Genomic DNA, 22834 nt, shown 5'->3' on the forward strand with positions numbered 1-22834 from the left:
AACATTACTATGATAAAACAAATAAAAGTGTTTCAGATTAATTTAATTAATTATGTATATAACTTTTTGAGAACTGAAAGGAAATATAACCTATTGCGGTCTTCAAAACCAGTGTGTGATGGTCTGTGACCCAAGAATCGGGCATTTTCCGAAAATTTGCTTTTTGACTACTTTAGGACATTTTTGTGCTCTTTTTAACTGGTGATCCTGATGCATCTCTAAAATAGAAATGTCAACTGAACATGATGGAAGTAACAGCAAAATTCAGACCAAAATGGCATCTGTTACATATGTTTTTTTTCAGCATTCCTATTAATATTTCATTGCATCCAAAGTCTTTAATTGAACATGTTCCAGTCAAGTACACAATTCAGTTGTAAAGTACAAGCCTCAATGTCAGCAGCAACCACCTTTATCCACGTGGGGCGACCCTCAGAGGACTCTATCAAGTAAAAAGCATATTTAAATGTTTATTAAAAGTATATAAACATAATAATGTAGAAAAAAAACGGTTATGTGAAATTCACAGAATTTTAATAGGAAAGGAATATGTACACAGTACATTTACAGTAAATAATAAAGTGAGATAAGCACTTTTTTGTCTTTATATTATGAATGTTATCTTAATTTATTTTAAATTGTATTTTAATTGAATCAGTTTTCTTGTGTTTGTGCTTTCTTCAGTTTAATGATGCACTCATGTACACCCCTCCGGTCCAGTCTGGCCAGTATACACTCAACAGTGCCCTCTCTCTGGCTGGGATGAAGGTTAGAGACACACTGTTCAGTCTTTTACTGTGTTCAGGGTTAGGGTTAGGGTCAACATTAAGCACCTAGCTGGCTATAGAGCTGCAGCTAACAATCATTTCTAACATTGATTTTTTTAATCAAAAAAGCAAATCACTGTTTTATTAATGGAGAAAAAGCACGATTGTTATATCAGTCATAATGCATCAGATGTGAAGGTACAATCTTTAGATCCCTGGTTTTGTCCGACAAGCAGTCCAACACTCGGAGAAATAAAATGTTCAATCATGTCTTTTAAACAAAAGCATAAAATCCTCACATTTGACCTCGTAGCTCTTAGCTTGTCTAGTCGGCTGTTAAAGAGTCTCTTCTTGTCTTCTAGTCAGTATTATACTTCAGTACAATGGTCTCACTATGAAGACAGACACTTGTCAGAACAAGCAGCACAGTCAGTATGTAGCAGTGAGCGCAGTGTCTCTGCTGCGTGCTAAGTAATCACTGCAGGATGCTGCTGCGTTGCGACATGTGTAGAGATTCTCCAGAGCTGACTGGACGTACAACACGCACTCAAAATGACTCGAGAGTCCCTGTGAAACTCCAGCCAGCACCGCTGCTCTCGTGTGCGGAAGAAGAGGTTTGTGCGTCGCGACCTGTTGCCAAGCAACGACCTGTTGTTTTTTTTGCGTTGTGTTTCCCTACAGCTCAAATTCACTAAGGTTATCGGAAGAATTAATTCAGTGTTACTTTATACAACAATGCATCTAATTACCATGGATAGACCAAAGTCATTACATACAAAGGGGGTACTGATCAACAAAGCTGTTATCAGTCCTCCAACAGCAGTGGCACCTCAACCTATGAATAAACAACTTCAGCTTACAGAAACAATATCCATGGATAGACCAAAATCATTACATACAGAGGAGAAGCTGATCCACAGACAGGTTTTCAGACCTCCGAAAGTTATGGTACCTCATCCTGTAAATGAACAACTTGAGCTGTTGGAAAGGCTATTGAAATCATCCTCAGGTCAAGTATCACAATTTCAGTATGAGCTGGAACACTGTATGGGCTATCACGAGATTAAATTTTATTATCAAATGAATCTTGGGAAGAGGCATATTAGAGAAAGAAAATACACAAAGGAAATGTCACTTGACCTGGCCCCACTGAACCGCGAACTCGAGATCATATCAACACGGAAAAATGTCCTAGAAATTGAAATGTATTGTGATTTAATCCACAAATGTGTCACTTTCGCAAACATGATGGAGAACTGGCTGGAAAGGACATGTCTGTCTGACGATGAGGACAATCAAAGGATGGACTTGGAAACGATAGTTGAATGTGTTAAAAGTGCTCACCACCCATGGTATGGGAGCTGGACAAAATGAACCCTGTCTATAAAAGAATTAGGAATACAATGGTCGGTCACATTGAGAACATAACAGGTTTTCTTGGTGTGTGCAATATCCAATAACTGATTTTATATCAGAATCAGTGATTCAGTGATTGAATCACTGATTCTATATGTTATATAAAACTTTTATTTAATCAGATATCGCACACTTGGTGTGTGCAATATCCAATAATTGATATTGGATATCAATATCAGTTATTGATATCCAATCAATATTAAACTGGGCCTAGCCATGTATAAACATACCTTGTTATTGTGCATTCAATACTAAGCTATTCAAATAATACACAGGTTGATATATTCATGTTTTTATTTTTTTTTATTAATGTGCAAGGTACAGTCAGTAAGGTGGCCATGACACTGCCATTTAGAAACATACCTTGTATGATGATCATGCATACAAGCTATACAAATTGACGTTTTTATTTTAAACATAAATGTGGAAATAAAAATGAGTGATGGCCTATTAGTGTCACTGCCATGCATAAACATGCCTGTTATCTTGCATACAATACTGAACTATTAAAATAATGGACAGATTTGGGGAAAAAAATAAAAAATTGTTTAATCAACCAAAAATTTCGCGGACCCCCTGCAGTACCTGCGCAGACACCCTAGGGGTCGCGGACCCCCTGTTGAAGACCTCTGCTCTAGAGCTTTAACTAAAACATTCAATCAAAAATCTTGATCAGTTTCAGAGTTTCACACATCAGTTACTGTAAATCAAATCTACATTTCTCATTCACAGATTGCTCATAGCACATTGTGAGGTAATGATAATGATGACAATGGAATGGTGATAGAAGAGTTTATGGAGATATAAACCCGGTGTGCTTAAATAATGGAACTGGGACAATATTTACAATAAGAACAGGGACAGAGTCTGCAATAAACCTTACTTTCGTATCTAATTCATTGGCAGGTGTTAGCTCCTGGGAGGTAATAAGAGGCACGGAGTTTAGGCAAAGGTCATATTTGTTATATCATGTTAAGCAATCTAAGTGAATCTTCTATGGATATATTACTGTAAAATGGAGGTAGAGCGATAGCAACTGTCGCAAAACCTACCCCAAAGCACGTCTGAAGTGTCGTGCAATAGCCCCTGATTTTCTGCATGTGAAACCCCGTCGGTCTCTCCGTACGGCACCCTAGCTGAAGACGGTATGTTTGTCAGCCTGATCCGTAGTAAAGTATATATTATACGTATTCACTGGTTTCTAGTGTAACACTTTTTCATTCTGTGTTTCAGAAACATGCCAGCGAAAGGTCCTTTGCAATCTGTCCAGGTTTTTGGACGTAAAGTAAGTAAAATAAGGAGTATTGCACATGTGGTGGTGTGGCTATCCTGTCTTGCTAGCGCCCATTAGCTACTTTAGCTAACAATGCGGTTGTTGGTTTAACACCGTGTTATGGAGGCCTACATTGCTCTAGACGTCATGAAACATTGTTTGAAGCTACATTACGGTTGTACGCGACCGTAAAGCACATGTGATACTGTTGCCAGGTTCAAAATCGGGCTTTTTTCCCCTGCATAGCGTTACTATATCGAAGCTTGGATAGTTAGTTAGCTAGCTAGCCAGCCTGGTTGCTAGCAACGGTTGTGCTTTTGATACCTAAAACAGGATGTCAATGTTAATTTTAGACCACGTCTCTTCACACAAACATCAATTTCTTACGTTATTGATACACTTGGCTACCTTTCTCTTAAACCTAATGTTTGCATTGAAACGGAACGCTACAAGTGTTCACCTAATACATGTGCAGGTTATTTTATATGGTATCTGATGATGATAATGCTTCTGTCATAGAAAACCGCCACAGCAGTTGCTTACTGCAAGAGGGGCAATGGCCTGATCAAAGTGAACGGCAGACCCCTGGACATGGTGGAGCCAGCCACCCTCCAGTACAAGGTGAGTCCTAACGAGAGAGGTGGTCAACATCAGGGAGCACATGGCTGATGAGGGCCAAAGCATTTAACATCTGTAACTGAAAGAGACGGCATAGGTGGGGATGAGCAGTTCAGTACGACAAGGGTGCCAGATGTAACCTGTATCTAACACCATGCATGTTAATAAGACTATACACAGTGTTACTGCCCTTGGCCTAGCAGCTGACATCAATGTTCAACTAAATTGATAACTTGAAGGGATTCTTACTGCAGATGGTGGTGTTAAGTCCTGCTGTCTTTTGAAGCTAGTAGAGATTAAATTGCTATAACGGTTTCCTCTTTTCAATGGTTGTCGTCTTTTTGTGCTCTTTTTAGCTTCTGGAGCCAGTGTTGCTGCTGGGCAAGGAGCGTTTTGCTGGTGTGGACATCAGAGTCAGAGTGAAGGGTGGTGGACATGTGGCACAGATCTATGGTAAGCACAACTTCCATTACGATTTTGTTGCTTCATATTTATCCATCAGCAGATATCGTGTCTTAGGATTTTTACCCTTTCTGCCATTTATTGTTGTTGTTGTTGTCTTCCAGCTATCCGTCAAGCCATCTCCAAATCCCTGGTTGCCTACTACCAGAAGTGTGAGTATGATGTTTTGTTCAGTTCTCAAACTCACGCTTCTTTTAAACAGAAGCCTGACAAGTGGGAACTGATTTTCATTAAGTGATGTATTTCACAAGCACACTTTATTTTAGGTCAGTGTTTGTCAATTTGTGAAATGTGTTCTTGTTCTTAAGCACACACGCTCGCCTAAAGAAGTAATCTATTAGGTGATATGACGTGTTCGCTAATAGTAACGTTGATACATGGACATAAACTGTGGCCACCTTAGACCACTGAAAGGTTGTCAAATAAGAAATCAGGATGGTTAAAATACGACGCAACACCCAAAAGAGACATTTCTAAAGCTTTAGCATCCAAAATACTTGCTTAGCTTGCGTTCTTGAGAAAAATTGAACTAACAAGTGCTAAACTCTGAGTTATATGTGCTGTATTAAGGATTTCATATTTACGGATAACTGTTTTCCACTTCAGAGAATTCTTATTGATTGAGGAAGTTCTTTGTGTTACAAAAGGTCCTGTGGGTGTGAACATCTGAATATACATAGATCGGTGTTTATTATACTTACAGTATTCTGTACAAACCTAGTATGCTGAATGTTGGAACGCTTTGGATAGAGAAGAACTTGCAGAATAACGTTAAGCGTTTTTGTCCTGCAGATGTGGACGAGGCCTCCAAGAAGGAGATCAAAGACATCCTGATCCAGTACGACAGGACTCTGCTGGTTGCTGATCCACGTCGCTGCGAGTCCAAGAAGTTCGGTGGACCTGGAGCTCGTGCCCGCTACCAGAAGTCCTACCGTTAATCCCCCTGTACATTTTCTTAATAAATTGGAGGAACAAAGAATTTAATTTGTCATATTTTTTTATTCATAAGACTGGCTTGCTTGCATCCTCTGTTGCTAGTGTTTCAATGAGGGATGTTTGTCTACTTCAAATCGCTTGATTAATTAAGTACAAAACACTTAATACTTATTTTTCTTGGTCGCATGGCTCAAAAATACATGTTGACAATAAACTACATATCGTTTCGTTAAATAGTTCTTGTGATTAAGTATTTTTATTGTTAGTGGTGGTATTTTTGAGAGTGAAAGATGAGAGAAATTGAATCGTCAGTGTCGCCATTGGCCTGTTTCAGTGTTTGACTTGTTGGAGTGAGAACAGCACAGGTGTTACCAATCCCATTAACGGTGGCTCTGTTTCATGGAGTGTGCCACGACTGAGTCTGCGTGCACGACATCAGGAACCAGAAGCTAAAGCAGCTTAATTGCATTCAGCCTTCATTAGTTTTTATTATCGACATATGCTTTATCTAGTGCGATACAAAGACAGAGTAAAGTGTAATAGGTGTTTTTAACGGCCGCTCAATTTTCTGTCTGCCACTTATGAAACCGTATCTCTGTAGAACGCTTAAAGAATTGTAAAAAGTGAATTGAGACAGAAAAAAAAAAATATGGAACATATCGTGTAACTTAAATCCCTGAATGATTCCCTGAGGAAATGCTTTTTAAGGCAGGTGAACTAATTAGTTTTACCTGAATGGGAATCAAGTCTAATTCTACTTAAAATGTATTAACATGGATTGTTTTTTTACCCACATTTAAAGATAGAACGCTAATACTTAGTTTTACTTCTACAATCAGACACAATCATGTTTTGACTGCTTTCAGCATCTATTCGCTTTAGTTTTTGCCTTCTATGATTACCGCCTTTTACCAGCAGAGGGAACCAGAAGACAGCGGTGAATCTGCGATGCAAAGACGTTCCCTCACCAGCAGCCATTAGAAATCTGGCTTGCTGCCATTTCAGAAGTCTCATACAGATCGAGAAATATATGATTAATGAGCATACACCACATCACAACTCCACACTGTTGCCCTTTTTTTGTTTGTGCCAAAATGCCTCTGAGCGAGCCACATACATCCTTGCTCGGATAAATAAAGTCTGACAATGGTTCCCAAGCTGCCTTTTGCTTTGAAATCTAAGTAACCAACATAATGAGAAACACTAATGTAATATTGACTATTGTTCCAGGCCTGTGTCGGCTTTGTTGTTACAAAGCAGCTATTGTAGCCGCTGCTGATTTGATGAATGCTTATTCATTTTAAATGAAACTTTCTGTGCCCAAATTTTAGAATTTCATAACTCTGGTTGCAGGTTTTATTGTATTTTTTTTTCTGTCCTTTCCACCCTGATAAGAATACCTCGTACAAGTTTTCATCAAATCGCAGCGTTCTCTCATTTTCTGCTCGTTACTGCTGCCTGTTTTTGTGCCAGTGCTGATACACAAACACTCCACCACGGGAGCGTAATGAGGTGAGCTGAGCTGAGGCCCAGATGTTGTTGGCCTCTCTGTGGGCAGCCAGCAGCAGCCGTTCCCGCTCGGTGAGCTCCCGGGGGGCTGGAGATCAGGCCTGTGTACAGCCCTCCAATAATCAACACAGCAGGGAAGCCCACTCCCCACCGCTACTGGTGTTTACTACTGTTGTTTATTACTGTTTATTTTCTGCCCCTGCTTACTGCCTTACCTCTAAAAGCCATAATGCAACCCCGGTGACATTCTCTGCCTGTGGAAATGGCTGTTTGTTCTGCAGCAAGGCTAATGTGGCTAACGCATCGAGCTGCAAAAAAGCTGTGTCGAAATAGATATTTGTGCCAATTTTGTCTGTGTGATGGGAAAATGTGTCTTTTTCTTTCTCTCAAAATAATGTGCGTGTATCTTGGCTTAAGTAGGACGAGCATTTCGCATTAGCAAAACTATTTTCTGCTTTAACTGAAGTAACACAGTGATACATTCTTAAACCTTTTAAAGCTGCAACATGTATATTTCAGATCATAATCGTGCAGCCGATAGCAGGTAATACGTTGGAATGAGCCAGTCTCTAAGAATAGGTTCAGTTAGTTATTATTGAGAACATTTGGGTTGCCAGGTTGTGAAAAATCCCTCCGGCTGGTGTTTCTCACACTTAAGTTCACCATGTAGAAACCCTCCAATGGACCATATGACCCTTGGCCTTCTACGAAAGCTCTGCAGTATTTATGAAGTATTTATCAATATTTACATCTGCAGATTTAATGGCTTATTAGTAATTAAGAAACTCATAAGCATTTTTTTTATGAATTGACTGCTAGTAATTCCAGCATGGGAGGTTATTCACAGTAATTGTTGCCCTTAATAGTGGCCTATAACTATGAATTAATGAATGATTCATCAACCATTATTAAAGCTGTTTGTTGCCTTATGAAAACGTGATACCAGTTGCAAGATTATTTTAATATAATCATGCATGGCTGCAGGAAATAAAGTAAAAAGTAAAATTCCGGTGCAGTGTGTGGTTTAATGTAACTTGCAGTAGCACATGTAGCACATAAAAGGATGCTAACGACACGTTGCCCCTGTACTGGTTCGTTTTCCTCCGTCTCAACAAGCTGCTGCTTTGATTCAGTTACACTGCTTTTCTGGTAATTTAAAGAAATGAGGAGCTGTGATGGTAAATTAAATCAATTTGATTCGGTGCACAAAGGTGTCTGTGTTATTGTTGCACAACAAGTCTTGTAATTCTTTTAGCATTTAAATTATGTCATTAAGTGTGCAGGGTTTATTGCTTTATGGCTGAGCACACACACACACACACACACACACACACACACACACACACACACACACACACACACACACACACACACACACACACACACACACTGAACCCAGCACCTGCCTTTCCTCTGTTAACACCTCTGCCTTCTCTGGGTCTCCAGATCACACAAACACTGAGGTGTTTGGGCCAGGATGCATTTTGTCATCACTTGCACTTCATCCCCACCTCTCCGAACGACGCCATCCGTGAACACAGACACACACACACACACACACACACACACACACACACACACACACACACACACACACACACACACACACACACACACTCTGCAATTAACGCGTGAAAGCGTATGAATACGCCCACAAGCACATACACACAAAAATCAGGCTTCAGGCCTACACAAACCTCCACAGTGCATTCGTTTTCTATTTCAGCTTCCTCTCTGCGGAGACTGAAAAAGAAAGAGGGAAGGACTTTCATTAACATATATTCTGACCATTGCTCTCCTTCTCCTCCTCCTCCTCCTCCTCCTCCTCCTCCCTGCTGAATGAGTAAACAACAATTGGTTGAGGGCGTCAGTGGCTGATGATCAGGGGACAGTAGCAGGCAGCAACAAATGTTGGCTTCGTTGGAGAGGAAACGCAGCTCAGCAAAGCGACGCGCCGCTGTTTGGAGCCGGGAGTGATAATGAGCTGCTTATCTGTTGCATTGTCCTTGAGGGGAGGTGATCACTGTGAGCATGTGTGATGTTTGAAGGGGGGGGGGGATGAGTTTTGGTGCTGGTTCCAAGGTGATGCTTTTTCCGCCAATCACATTTCATCCTGATTTAACAAACTTCCTATTTTATCAGTGTCAAATGTCTTAACTAGTGCTTAAACAATTTGTTCATTACTCATCATTCAACAGAGAATTAATCAACAACTATTTCGAAAGTCGGTCAACCGTTTAAATAATTAGAATTTAAATAAGCAATTTTTTTTTTATTTAATGTAATTTAATTTATTTTTACAGATTAAAAAAACAATGAGATGAAAGTAATATCAATAAATAAATAGATAATCAGCAGTTGCAGTCGTAGTCTAAAAAGAGTAATTTTATTTTGGAAATTACGATGAAAAGATTGATATTACTCTCATAAACATCTAGTAGTTAGCTTAGCTTAGCATAAATATTGGAAACAGGAAGCTACCAGTGTCTGGTACTACAGCTCCGGGCCGACCCTAATGGAGACGGTCTTGGACAGAATGTGTGAAATCCTCTGTTTCGGTGTCTCTGGCTCTGCATCCTCTGTGTTCCAGCAGCTAATGCAAAGATGATTTATGACAAGACATTCACATCAGTGTGTCTATGTTATTCAAATCTGCTTTCTGCCCAGGATGCTGACTGAGCATTCTCATAGTTTTAAGCAAGCAATAATGTTCAAATCTCCCCAAATAAAAAACACTTTAAAAAGACTGCAAGAGACAAAATACCAGCCCTGCACACAGAGAGAACTTTATTTAAAGGGTTCAAACTAGACTTTGTGGACTTTCTAAGAACTGATTCCGAGTGCAGCGATCATCGAGTCTTTCTCATTCTTCTTGAGCCGGTGCTTTGCAGACAGTCGAGCTCTCCTGCATGTGTAAGTGTGTGTGTGTGTGTGTGTGTGTGTGTGTGTGTGTGTGTGTGTGTGTGTGTGTGTGTGTCTGCATTAGGCAGCTTTGGACACTATTCTCGTTGGTCTTTGGTGTAAAAGACAATACAGATGCTGGATTCGTCTGTGAGGAGTTTGGATTTCTGAGTCTACCTGGGATCATTTGCCGACCAGCTTATTCTCTCTTTGCAGAATATTTATTTTAGCGAAGAAAAGCTAAATAAATCTTTGGGTTTTCATCGTTATTGTTTCCACTTTCCTTCTACTTTGTGCAAATTGGTTTGTGCCTTTCTGCAAAAGCAGCCGGCTGAATGTTTGAAATACACATTTGAGAATGCTGATGACGACTTTAAAGTCAAGTCTCTGCTCTTTATTCCACGATCCCACGCTTCACCGCCGCTCGCTCCCTTAAAGTACCCCTTCGTTACCGTCGAGGGTCGAGGGAGAATATCGAGCTGATGATGGAGTCATCTCATCTGTTTCACTCTGCACAGAGAGGCCTCGCTCGCTCTCCCCTAGGCCCTGTTTTTGGTCTGAAAGCAGCCAGAAAAGGGCACCCTGTTGCTGACCCGCTGTGTTAGTCACACTCTCTGTGGCCAGCATTGACTCATTCCCAACGCATTTAACCTAGACTTGAACTAAAGTGGAATTAGTCCCAGTGCGCTCACACCGCAGAACCTCTTGTCTCCTATTAAAATCCGCCTCCTTCTCGTCCTCTATCTTTGTGCAGGCATTGTGGCGGTGGCACTACCTGGACATGGCCCGGCACACAGGGTGAGCCGGGTCATGCAGGGGTTTCCCCCCCCCCCACCCGAGAGCTCGGGCTGTTACGCCCGAGCCAAATCGGGAGGTCATAGGCTACCTCACACACCCTTCAACCTTTACCCTTCGGCTCTGGCTGCGGCGCTCTGATACCCTGCGACAACCTGCAGAAGACCCGCGGTGATCCCGACCCCCTCTCCCCCGCTCCTCAGGGGTCAGCGTGGCCGGCCAGGATCTATTTTAGAGAAAACACACAGTTCATACAAGAGAGGCTCAACTCCTGTGCAGCAGGGGTGAGAATTAAAGTTCACAGTGACCCCAGACAGCTTTGAAGTATAGAGGTTATCTTTCATTCCTGCCACGTTTGTTGACGTTTCTTTTGACGTCGTGATTAAAGGAGCACGTCGGGGATTGGTCAATTTACCTGAGAGGAGATGAGAACGCGTTCACCACTATCACCAGTGTGTTCCCTTCAGATGCACGGCTCTGGCGCTTCATGATAAACGCTTTGTTACCAGCTCTAGTCAAAATGAATCACTAGTGTTATCTCAGCTTTATAGGGCCAGCCCTTCATTTTATAGTCCCGTATATAATTGCAGAATCTCTGCTGCATAATATATTTGTTTGGGGTGACTCTCAACTGATCATAATTTACAATAAAGTCAGGTTTTTACAGCTGTGTTCGATTGTGTTTGGATTTGGTTGTAGTCAAGTGATTAAATATTAGTCAAATATTCCTACAGCCTAAAAAAAGTGTGTGAATAATGTTTAAGTGAAATGTGCCTGAGCTGTGTTCTGACAGGTGTGTCTGAGAGAGAGAGAGACAAGTACTGTATATTTAAATGTGCAGACTTTAGCTCCCTACTGGGATGATTTAACTACATATAAATTCTACACACAGTAGAATAGTTCGACATTTTGAGAAATACACTTTTTCGCTTTCTTGCCCAGAGGTAAAAGGGTATATTGATACAAGTTAATTGCGAGTGGAATCGATCTTCTGCCTAGCTCTTGATTGCTCCCCTAACACATTCCCAGAATAAAATTTAGCCAAATCAGCTTTAAAGGGGACATATCATGTAAAAAGTCACTTTTCAGTGCTTGTGCACCTACATCTGGCTCTTTGGAGTGTCTACCAACCCACTAACTGTGAAATAAAGACAACCCCGTCAATCAGAAAACATGTGACTCAACATGCTAATCACATTTGGTTCCCCCTGTCACTTGCAGGCTCATTAGAATATAACCTCAAATACAAGTATGAACCTGAACCTGAAAATGAGCACGATGTGTCCCCTTTAAATACGATTTCTAACGAGGATAATATTATTATGTTTATGATGATAACGCTCACCTGTTATGGTGATGATGCGTCGTCTTACAGTATCTATATTAGTCAGTGGCAGACGGCAAGGATCCGATCTGGAAACAATGAGAAGAATGAATTACATGCACAATTCCAACAAAAAAAAAAGATGCTACGATCACATAACAAAAAACACATAATGACTGTAAAACTAGAAACGTGTTTTACCGTTTAACGTTCAGTGAAACGCTAACATCAGCAGCAGGGGGCCGGTAAATTTTATTGTCGATGCACTCATCACTTACGGGGGGCAAAGTTGGTGAATCTCCCAAAAAACCTGTTGCTCTCCTTTTTGGGGGATTTGACCTCCTAGTCACCTTCACTAAGTGCTGTGGAGCACATGAGCTACTTGACTCGGACCTGTCAGGAAGTGTTGTGAAGAATGTTACCGAGAGAGAAGAGTGTGAATTGATTGCCCTCCGACTGCTGCCAAACCGCGCTCAGTGTGCCATCCTGTGTTGAGTACGTGTGTCTTTCTGCATGTCATGCCCCCTATATGTGTAAAAAGGAGGAGGGAGGGGGGGGGGGGGGGGGGGGCATGGCTAATTAAACGGAGTAAAAGTTGTTGAAAGGGGCTGGACACTGCCAGCACGAGAGGACTTGACGTCCATGTGTTCTTGTTTCGAGACAGAGAGGGGGCAAGCGTGACGGAAGCAGGAGGCCCAGGTTGCAGCACCCCGCCTGGCTGCCAGAGCTCAGTCATAGGGCAGGGAATTGTAGGGAGGAGGAGGAGGAGGAGGAGGAGGCGGTAATGGAGGAGGGTGGCGTTAATATTAACTGCAATTCCAGACCTTCTACTACCAGTCTCTATTTTTCTTTTTTTTCTCTCCATTTCCACAGCAGAGAGCTCTAAACCCCAACACCCTATCCTACTGCACACACACACACACACACACACACACACACACACACACACAAGTGTACACACATTCCAAGAGGCAGGGATGGGAGCGTGACAATCGGGAAACAACGGCTGTTAGTTACAGAAAATGCATTACGGCGTGGGCCCGGGCAGCGGAGCGGAGGAGAGGAAGTGGTGGGATTACGCCGGGCTTGGACAAGCAGAGCACAGGGCTGTTTCCTCCCCCTCTCTGTAGTTAACTGTTCAGATTTACAAGGCCGCCAGGGATCCGGGTACCCCATCCTCGTCATCGTCAAACCTCGACAGCTCCTGATTTAAAAATAATCCTAAATCAGCGCATGACAGTTGTCAGCAGGGCATAAGGAGGTCAGAGGAGCCATCGACTGAGGAGGATGGACAAATCGCATAAGACGACTATTTTTTAGATAAGAGATAAACCTCGTGTGCATTAAGATCCAATCTATCCGCTGCAAAGTGCCCCATTCTAGCCTTTAACATGACACTTCTCCTACACTAACATTGATTTTCTGAGCTTCGAATGTAATAACCTTGTGTGTGACCAACAATTTTTATATATCTTGAGGGGGTAAGAATATCCTTCCAGTGATTCACGACACATGACATCCAATATCGAGGATGACAACTCTTGTCCAGCTGCTTTGTATTGTGCGTCAAATTATACAGATGTAAAAGGCTAAAGTTTATAGATATACTCGTTCCTCACAAATCTCGATTTTAAAGTCATTTAACTTGTGTTTTTAGATACATGTGTTAGATACCGTTATTATTTATTCAAATTAATCGGAAGGGCAGAGCGCTCACAATTTATTTTCAGATTTTTTTGCCATAATAGGATTCTCTGCACGGAGTTAATTGATGAGATCATGGAAGCGGCAATGGAATCAAACTTCTAATCCAAAATACAGGAGAACTTCCCCCTCCAAGCTGCATAGAGCCCCGAGTCTAACACTTTCTCTCCTCTCCTCCGTCCGACAGAGTGAACATATTTCTCCCTGTCGTCTATAATAGTATTTCACTATCTCCCCTCTCTCCTGTTTCAGCTACTGCTCCGTTGATGTATGTTTTTTTTTACTGTGGCAGCATCACTTCAAACCGGATGCTATCCGGCTGCCCGTCAGCCTCTCCTGTGATCACCGCAGGCCTCGGAAGACCCCTTCAACAGAAACAGGAAGCAGTTCATAGCACGGGTCACGACCCCTCTCATTCAGCCCAATGAGTCAAGCACGAAGCCCACCCCGGTGAAACACAGGAAAGTTCCGGTCCCATCGACAAGGTGTGGAAGGATATTCAGGAGGGAGGAGGGAAAGGAGACCTCTCTCTCTCTCTCTCTCTCTCTCTCTCTCTCTCTCTCTCTCTCTCTCTCTCTCTCTCTCTCGATGCACATCTGTATGCATGTGTGTGTGAGTGAGAAGGAGCGAGGTGCACATATGTGGAGCGGTAGCCGTGTAACATTATTACACACAAGGCCCAGAGAGGCACACCTAAACACAACTACAGCTGCATTGCATCTAATACAAGGCTGCATCCACAGGAGGAAACTACTGTATGAGCCGCTATTGAACAAATATCATATGGGTCCCTTTGGACGTCTGGTCAGAGGCGCTGGGCCATAAGACGGTCTATAACTAAAGGCTGGACGGGCATGCGTGTAGTAAAACAGCAGAATCCACCGCTGTCTGACAACTTGAGTACAGAGACTCTATAGAGAGCAGTAAATTGAGAATTTGTGCACTTTTGGATCATTAAATGTAGAACAATGCATTGTAATTTTCACTTTCAGAACTTAATAAAAATGGTGGACAGTGAATTCCATGCATCATGTAAATAGTGAATGCTTTTGGACACATTTTTGGTGCGTTTTCCTACAAAAGTCCATCTACGCGTGTAGATTTCCAATCGTTACATGCCAACATTCTTTTCAAAATAAACTTCTGTCATCACAGGAAACAACTTGTTTAGGTTTAGGCAACAAAACTACTTCGCTAGGTTGAAGAAAAGATTGTGGTTTGGGTGAAAATAATTGTTACTGAAGTACGGAAATTAAATGACAAATAAATCAACTCCTTGTTTCACACCCAGCACAAACAGCAGCCACCTGTGTGAAAGACTGTGTTTTTGTTTGACCCGTCCACCTCCCCTCCTTCCCACTCTCCGTGGGGTTTTGCGATCTTTATGCTTCCTGATTCACGATAACGTGGATTACATACAAATTGATTTCGTTGGATATCTAAAGAATTACAGCGCATTCATTTTTGTTGGTATAACTACGAACGCTGTATGAGAACAGCCTGACATGTGAAGTGAGGTATTATGTCAGAGACAGGACATGACTGGACTTGTTCCTGACTTGTTGGGAAAACATACAAATTCTGGTTTTAAGTCTGATTTGTATCAACCTGCCTTATTTATTTGCTCATGATGCCAATAAGCCAAGTGTCCAACTAAAGCAGTAGAAACATAAAGTATAACTACTGGATGTGATCTTTCTCTTGTGAAAGGAGAAAACTTTTTTTTCCTCTTTTTTGGACAAAAAGCACAAAATACAAAAAAGCAGATGATTCTTGTTTTCTACGCTGACAACTACTGCGAAAGCTTCACACTGACAATTTGTTATGTTTATGGAGAGTTGGCAGCTTTTATAGTTTGTAATGGATGCAGTTTTAAATGTAAATTTACTCCAAGTTAAATATCAAGGAATTACAAGTACAGCAAAAAAAAAAACTACTTACCTACAGTAAGAAAACTACACAGTTACTATACTTTCTTTTACTCTCTATAAAACAACGAAATAAGCCACTTGCTGAGTTGATGTTTTTGTGCCAAAGATTCAGGCTTTTTTGGCCAAACTATGGAGCTGATGTCATGGGAGCTTGGTTAGTGTTCATGTTAGGCCACATCTGATATTTCACTTTAATGGAGGGGTGTTAATAGCAGAGGGGAAGCAGTAGAAACATGGGAGGGATGAATTGGCTGAACAAAGAGTAGTTTTTTTTGTGCCTCTCTCCGCATAAATCCCCATATAGGTTTTTTCCTCAATAGCTCACCAGACTCCAACAGTATCTGCCCATTTCAACTTCTCAGATAATCTACACTTAATAGCTTCCTCTGTGAGTCTGAATTATTCAGACCTTCCCAGACATCTCCAGCCTCTGGCAGGTTTATTAGCGTCCAAGATAAAGTTGTGAAATCAGTCCTTAGCAGCAATACCGTCGCCTAACGCATGATAAGAATAGAGCCTATTATAGCATGGTGGCTTTTTAAAGCAGTCATGCCCTCAATAGTAGTTAAAGCTACACTAATCAATACTTTTTTTATATTCACAATAAATCAAATGAGGATGTGTAATGTGACAAACCTACAGAAAATGATCACCAAATTCAGCAAAGTTTACTTTTGATTTTTGTTTTTTATTGCTGTTTTGTCTTTGCTGTCGTTTCCAACCATAGCAGAGAGTGGAAAATGTCAGATAAACCCACTCTGTGGTACTAGGGTGACCATATTTTCAAACCCCCAAACCGGGACCCTTACTGCACGTTCACGTATGCGCTTATGCATGCACCATAAGCATGCTAATGTGTACGGCTGTCTCTCCGTCTTAATAAAAGGCAAAGTCCCGCCTCTTCCGGTGTCCCTCGTGTGAACTTATTTTTCGGAAAGAAATATGTACAGTAGTCAATGGCAAAAAATCGTATAAATATAAAAAATATTTTCTAGATACCATTTGAACTGTGCAATGAATTACACATATGATGTTTGTCAATTTAAAGATAATTTTGCAAGTGAAGAAAGACGTAGTTTGTCATAGTTTTGTTGTCGCATCATTTGGTTTTGTGTGGAACCGCTCAGTGAACTTCATCTCTCGTCTCGACACAATGTGCTTCATCAACACGACCGTTACCTTGGCTCGCTAGCTAGCTAGGAAACTTAGCTATATCCATACACAAAATGTAACGTTATCTTACACGATGTATTTTAACGAAAGAACGGGAAAGAACCGATGTTTGTGTGAGTATATCCTGGTACGAAATACATTGGCATTGTTGGTTTCAGAGAGACGCCACTTATGGGACTTTTAGGTGTGTAGTCTTTAAAACTAACGGTTGCCGTATCATATCATATCATTCCAGGTTGTTCCGCAGCCCCCATGTGGCCAAAATGTAGCTTTAAGTGATTTTCATGCAAAGCAGTACTGTTGTTTATATGTAATAAACGGCCTGAACAGAAATTCTATCCTCTGTCTCCTTTACGGTGATAAGAATCAGCTTTTTTAACAAATGCGCTGGCTTTTCTCCTGTTGAATTTGTCCCTTGCCAGTTCTGGTATTTGTCCTTTTGCCAGCTGTTTTTCTTTCCTGAGGTAAATCTCTATAAATCAATGGAAGTTAATCTGCTGAGAAGATTGTGTGCTCGCTCTGGCTATGGAGGCACTCTATCTCCATTGGTTACAGAGCATCCATCAAGTGCTCAATGAAGGCTCAGCGGAGCAGTGACATCCCGATCCCCTCTAACCCCATCACCCCAACCCCGCCCCCGAACCCCCTCCTAGCACTTCTTCATATTCTTCTCAGGGTAATTAGGTTATGAAGATCGATTTATTCCAAAGAGTTAAAAGCACGATCGCTTAAAGAAATGTTTGTTATCTGTTGTAAAGTTTCACAATCCATATCCGCTTCTCCTTTATCTTGATGTCCTTTTGGCCCGACTGTGAAACGATTGTTCCTCCAGCACCGTCTCGAGGGCGGCGGTGTCTCGCTGCATTGGAAAGTCGATCTGATTGCCCCGTCATTCATCATGTAACTTTAACCCCAGGGGGGCACACAGTGAAGTGAAGACTTCTTCCCGGTGATATAAAGCTGGGGCTGCATGGGTGCAAATCATCTTCGGAGATGGGTTTTTTGGAAATTCCACACATTCTGTCCGGGAGCAAGTCTGTGGATATATCTAACCTGGTTTCAATAACACGTGCACGCGATATGCAGATGCACTCACCATTCATCATACGCTTCAGAGTACTATCACTGTAATTGAAAAGGGTCAGGGTACATGTGAGGGAAAGACAGGAGAGGTAAAGGCGGCGTTGCGACCCTTGTGGGGACCAGAGTTGTTTCAGAGGTGTTTGACAAATAGGAAAAAAAGACAGAATAACAGAGAGAGTAGAAAGACAAAAGAAGAGCGAGATCTTACCAACGGTTTCCTGGGTTTGAACCCCGGATGACCCTGTTGTGTTTACCCAGGTTGTCCTTTAGCTCCTCCCTTTTTACCCACCATGCTAGACCGCCTTCATCTGCATCTACACACGCCGTTTCGCAAGTGAGGATCTTTGTTGACAGACAAAATATTTCCTAAACTAGATGCCAAATGTTGAAAGAATATACCCAGGCCTTTACACGCAGCTTCTGTTGAGTGATATTAACGCTAGCTACCCACCAGTGCTTCATGCTAACGTATTATTTCAAATATGAAAAAACTGATTTCGGTCAGCAGCTAGAGTATAGCCCGTTATTTTATTGAATCTTCTACTGTGCACTACTGAGTTAACAGTACAATAAGTTTGTGCAATCATTTTATTTTACTGCTATTGCATTTATTCATATTGTGTATTTAACAAAGAGCATTATTGTTATTTACACTGATGTTATATATTGTAGTGTACATATTTCTTATATATATTTCTCCCCAGGGATCAAAAAAGTTCTTGGGATGTAACCTTAAGTAGTCAAGCTTGGAAATTGGTTTAAAAAACACATGCAAAATTTGATTATTTGATACATTTTCAGCATTTGGATGTGAAAAAAAGGACGACATGCATTTTGCAATTTTGCACATGCCTCCTCAACAAAATATGACTGGGCATAACACGAGGAGGAAGCCAACAGGAAATGAGCTATGGAGAATTTTCAATTAAAGGAAGTCTGTGATTTTGAGTTCATGCATGCCAATGAGAAGCCATTAAACAAATGATGAACATATAGGGTAGCATTGATTAGATGATTTGAAGATTAAACCACAAAATCAGTGATGTCAGAGTAACAATGCTGTAGTCACATAAGCGCCACGTTCCATAATACTTTGTGATATTCAAATTATAGATTGGCCTCCATTAGTCAAGAAAACCCCTCACCCTGTATGATTATTAAAGTTCAATATATTTTTTGACATTGTGACCATTTTAACTCAGCATGTTTCAGTACACTGTGGGTTTGTGTACATGGTCTTCTTTGTGTTGTGACATCAGTATTCTGACATGTATTCTGACAGCTCAGGAGGCTGTTTTTGAAAGCAGGCCAGCAAAGACCACACGGGGAGAGGCAATCAGGGAAAACATGTCCGACAAACACAACCAACAACCTCTGACGTCGCCTTTCATCTGCCTCAATCCAACACGGAGACGGTGGGATGAGCGTTGTGGACGGCTCTGGGATCGCTGCCGAATAATCTATTTCACAGGACTATATAAAGACTGTAATGATGAAGTCAGGGAGCTTACAGGCTTCCGCTGCAGTGAGTAAAGATGTGCATTCCTTTGTCAAGCACTGTTAAGAGTGTGGGTCAAGCAGGTCAGTCCTGGACATTGGTGTGTCAAAAGGGGAAAAGAGGGGAATCTCTGGTCCAAGATGACTCCATTCCCTCCTATTGGTCATCATCCCGACCGTCCATCTTTCCATTCGAGAAACATGACTCAAAACTCAAACAACGCCCCCAAAGGAACTCCTCACTCACAAAGAATGTCCAAATGAGCGCGAGGGTCTCAAACATTCAGCGCTGCTCCTTTAAAACAAAGTTCTCCAAAAAGGAGAAAACACACAGAGACAAAAGGCAGTCTTGATTTTCAGCCAGCAGCGGAACCGGGCTGGTGGGAAACTGAAGTAATGTCTAATGGCAGTTTAAAGTTACAGTTTGTGTTTTGATAATTTGAGTGGGAGCCAGAGGGTGGTTTAGTTCTAATGGGCTGGAGCCATGCTCTGTGATGGGCTCCGGTATGGTGATTAGCTGGGGGGGGGGGGGGGGTTACAGATGAACTCTGGACAGGGCAAGGTTTCAGCTCCCCGCTGGGGTAAACTGTGGGTGGCAAGGAGATAAAACACAAGGCAGACTCGGCATTGTTTGTGCTGCCTGTTTGTGGTCTGCACCCATGCAGGGGCGTGTGTGCAGCAGCCCTTATGTCTCTACAAGGTAGCAAGGGGACGATAAAACCTCCTACACAGAGAATGAGGTGTAATAACACAGCTTTTGTTTTGCCAACACTTACAGTTGGAAAATCCAGCTTCCAAGTAGGCGTTGTAATGCATGAAAAACTAAGATTTTTTTTAAGCTGCAAAGCAAAAAACTTTTGAATGCCACAAGCTGAACAAACCCACATACAAATGCATAATAAATCCCGATGTGATGATCCAACTAGTATTCTCTACTGGAGGTCCTCGGTTAAGTATGGGGGGTCCCCCCGCCCGCTCCACCTGTCCCCCTGCCCCGAGCACCCAGGGTCAGCCACCAGAGAGGTGGTCCCGCCTGGCTCCATCCACACCACGAGCCCACCCTATCAACGCTAAACAGTGTGAAACAACACATTAACCAGCGGCCTGTCCAAATGTCAGCCAGGACAAGTGCTTGCTTTAAAAACGACCACCACACATCTCAGTTATCTAGCTGTGTGGTCTTCCTCATGAAGATATGTTGTCGGATTGTTTTTTTTGTTGTTGCGTTGTTGTCGTAACCTGCGCGAAAGCGTCTGCTGAGCAACATCTGAATCACTGCCTGCTGAGAAATAAAGAGGAGGTTCCGATGGACGATTGGACGGGGATTTCTGGTGATGATACAATGCCCACACACATTTTATGAAGGAATTTATGATGTTTGAGAATGTGTTGACTCTGACGTCTGCATTCTTTGGAGGTATAATCCCGCCAATGCCGTTTGTACCAAAGCTTAGCAAACACAACAGGGTTTATACAATCAATGACTCATATTCAGGTGCTGCCGGCTGTTATTTACCACATTCAGAGTCAAAAAGGGGCCGTTGATAGTGCTGGTATGTGTGTAGAAAAGAACCTTAAAGAAGTTTATGTCAAATTTAAGCCATATAATCATATTTCAAGCCAGTTTTAGAGCAAAAAGCCCTACATTTAGACAACAAAAACATGTTGATACAAACATTATTAGCTTTTTTTTTTTTTTACTTTTTTTAGACTCACTGCAGCAATCTTCTTATTTAAGTCTGTGATTAATCTAGAGCTAAAAATCTTATTTTATTAAAAAGAAAAAAAATATTTCAAGCAATTCTTTTCTGATTAGTAGTTTCTTGATGTTCTTGGTTACTGTCTCTAGATCTGCATTATTCTTCCTGGATTTTTCTTTCACTTGTTTTCAGGAAATGAGGGATTAAGACTCAATGATTCAGGGAAATGACTTGAGTCGAGTGAGATTTGGATCAGGAGATCCGGAGATTGACGTCACTTTAAAAATATTTTACTATGAAAGATCAGTTTGCCATGTTTTCAAAATGTATAAAAGTTTAACTGACCAACTCATGTCAACCAAAAATGTCAAAAAACGTGATGGGAAATTAAGGTATGTCATAACAATCTCAAACCAGCAGCAGGGAAATGCATCAAATTATACTGTTCTGTACTTCAATTCCACTGATGCCACTTCATTCAGAGGGATGAAAATAAATGTAATAGTAACCTCAAAGATTAGGATTTTACATACAAAACATGATGAGTTCATAAAATATGATGTATTGTAATAAATTAAACTAGTCAACAGTACATCAAATAGTTCAAATAACAAACCAGTAGTATTGATATAATAACTATGTATGATAGTATAACACTCACAGAGGTAAGTACTTCTTCGACCTCTGAAAACCACAGAACAATAATTCAACTTCTTTGCATTATATATATATATATATATATATATATATATATATATATATATATATATATATATATATATATATATATATATATATATATATGTATTCATCACCAAAAGGGTAAGAAGGTTAAAACGGTGTTAATTTAAGTGTGGAGGTTTAATTAAAACAATCTGTCCTTGCATAATTTACAGAAATCATGTCAAGGAAAAGTGATGTTCGGGCTGAATGTAAATGAAGTAAATCATCTTTTAAAATCGATTCACCACACATACTAATTTCTGTTATGTATTTATATGAACGTTGGTCTTCCAATATACATTTTGATACTTACAATAGTTGCATAGACATTTGGGCATCTTTGGCACTACAAGTTCAGTACTGCAGGGGATTAATATTGCGACACTTTGGTGGTATCGTGCAACCCAAACCCTCACTACTGTTCCACACATAAATCTCACAGAGCGTGACTAACCCGGCGGTAACAGGAGCCGGGGCCGGCGGTCCCCGCGGACCCCGTCCTGCATGTCAGTGTTTTAGACCGCGCCGCTGTAAGGACCAGCCCCAGAACCTCCATGGGCCCCCGGAGACCCTGTGAAACCAAACAGTGAGGTCAGCTCTGGGCTCCCATCTCACAGCGAGGATTACACACACTCACACACACACACACACACACACACACACACACACATACAAAGAGCTAAAACCACTGAGACTGGATTAAGTCATTAAGGGTAACCATCCCCTAAAACCTCAGCCAGGGACTTTCTCTGTAAAGAGATATTCTCTTCTCACAGCAATTGATTTTCTATCTGTGAGCAAAGCTGCCTGTCCTGACCTTTAGATGGACAACTCATTTCTCCAGAGAAAGACAATTTATTATGTTCTTTCTTAAATAATTCTCTGCAAAAAAAAATCAATAAAAGGCTTCCTGGTTATCTTCCACCAAAAAGACAATGAAATGAAATAGCTGTAAAGAGCAGACGGATGCTTCCCCGTCAATAATATTACACCCGTCTGCCCATTTCCCTGCATGCACCTGC

At 41.4% G+C, this 22834-nt stretch overlaps 1 protein-coding gene across 2 annotated transcripts; it reads left to right on the forward strand.

Annotated features, from left to right (window-relative positions):
- Nucleotides 1–3272: 3272 nt before the first annotated feature.
- On the forward strand, nt 3273–5515 carry rps16 (ribosomal protein S16). Of its 2 annotated transcripts, XM_068717239.1 has the most exons (6): nt 3274–3328; nt 3417–3468; nt 3976–4077; nt 4431–4527; nt 4641–4688; nt 5329–5515. In XM_068717239.1, the coding sequence occupies exons 2-6, from the start codon at nt 3421–3423 to the stop codon at nt 5472–5474; spliced, it is 441 nt and encodes a 146-aa protein (XP_068573340.1). In that variant the 5' UTR covers nt 3274–3328; nt 3417–3420; the 3' UTR covers nt 5475–5515. The 2 variants fall into 2 exon arrangements, with proteins under 2 accessions (XP_068573339.1, XP_068573340.1); XM_068717238.1 differs by having other exon boundaries at nt 3273–3328; nt 4431–4688.
- The last annotated feature ends 17319 nt before the right edge of the window (nt 5516–22834 follow it).

This window comes from Cebidichthys violaceus, unplaced genomic scaffold, assembly GCF_023349555.1.
Source record: "Cebidichthys violaceus isolate CVI_PGR_0920_01 unplaced genomic scaffold, fCebVio1.0.p SCAF_21, whole genome shotgun sequence".
In the NCBI taxonomy this organism is placed as follows: Eukaryota; Metazoa; Chordata; class Actinopteri; order Perciformes; family Stichaeidae; genus Cebidichthys; species Cebidichthys violaceus.

Excerpts from the sequence above, each read along its gene's own strand:
- rps16 (XM_068717238.1), top strand. The coding sequence starts at position 3,421 with ATGCCAGCGAAAGGTCCTTTGCAATCTGTCCAGGTTTTTGGACGTAAA. Across the intron at positions 4,078-4,430 it reads CAGCCACCCTCCAGTACAAG|CTTCTGGAGCCAGTGTTGCT; the intron begins GTGAGTCCTAAC and ends TGCTCTTTTTAG. Across the intron at positions 4,689-5,328 it reads GGTTGCCTACTACCAGAAGT|ATGTGGACGAGGCCTCCAAG; the intron begins GTGAGTATGATG and ends TTTGTCCTGCAG.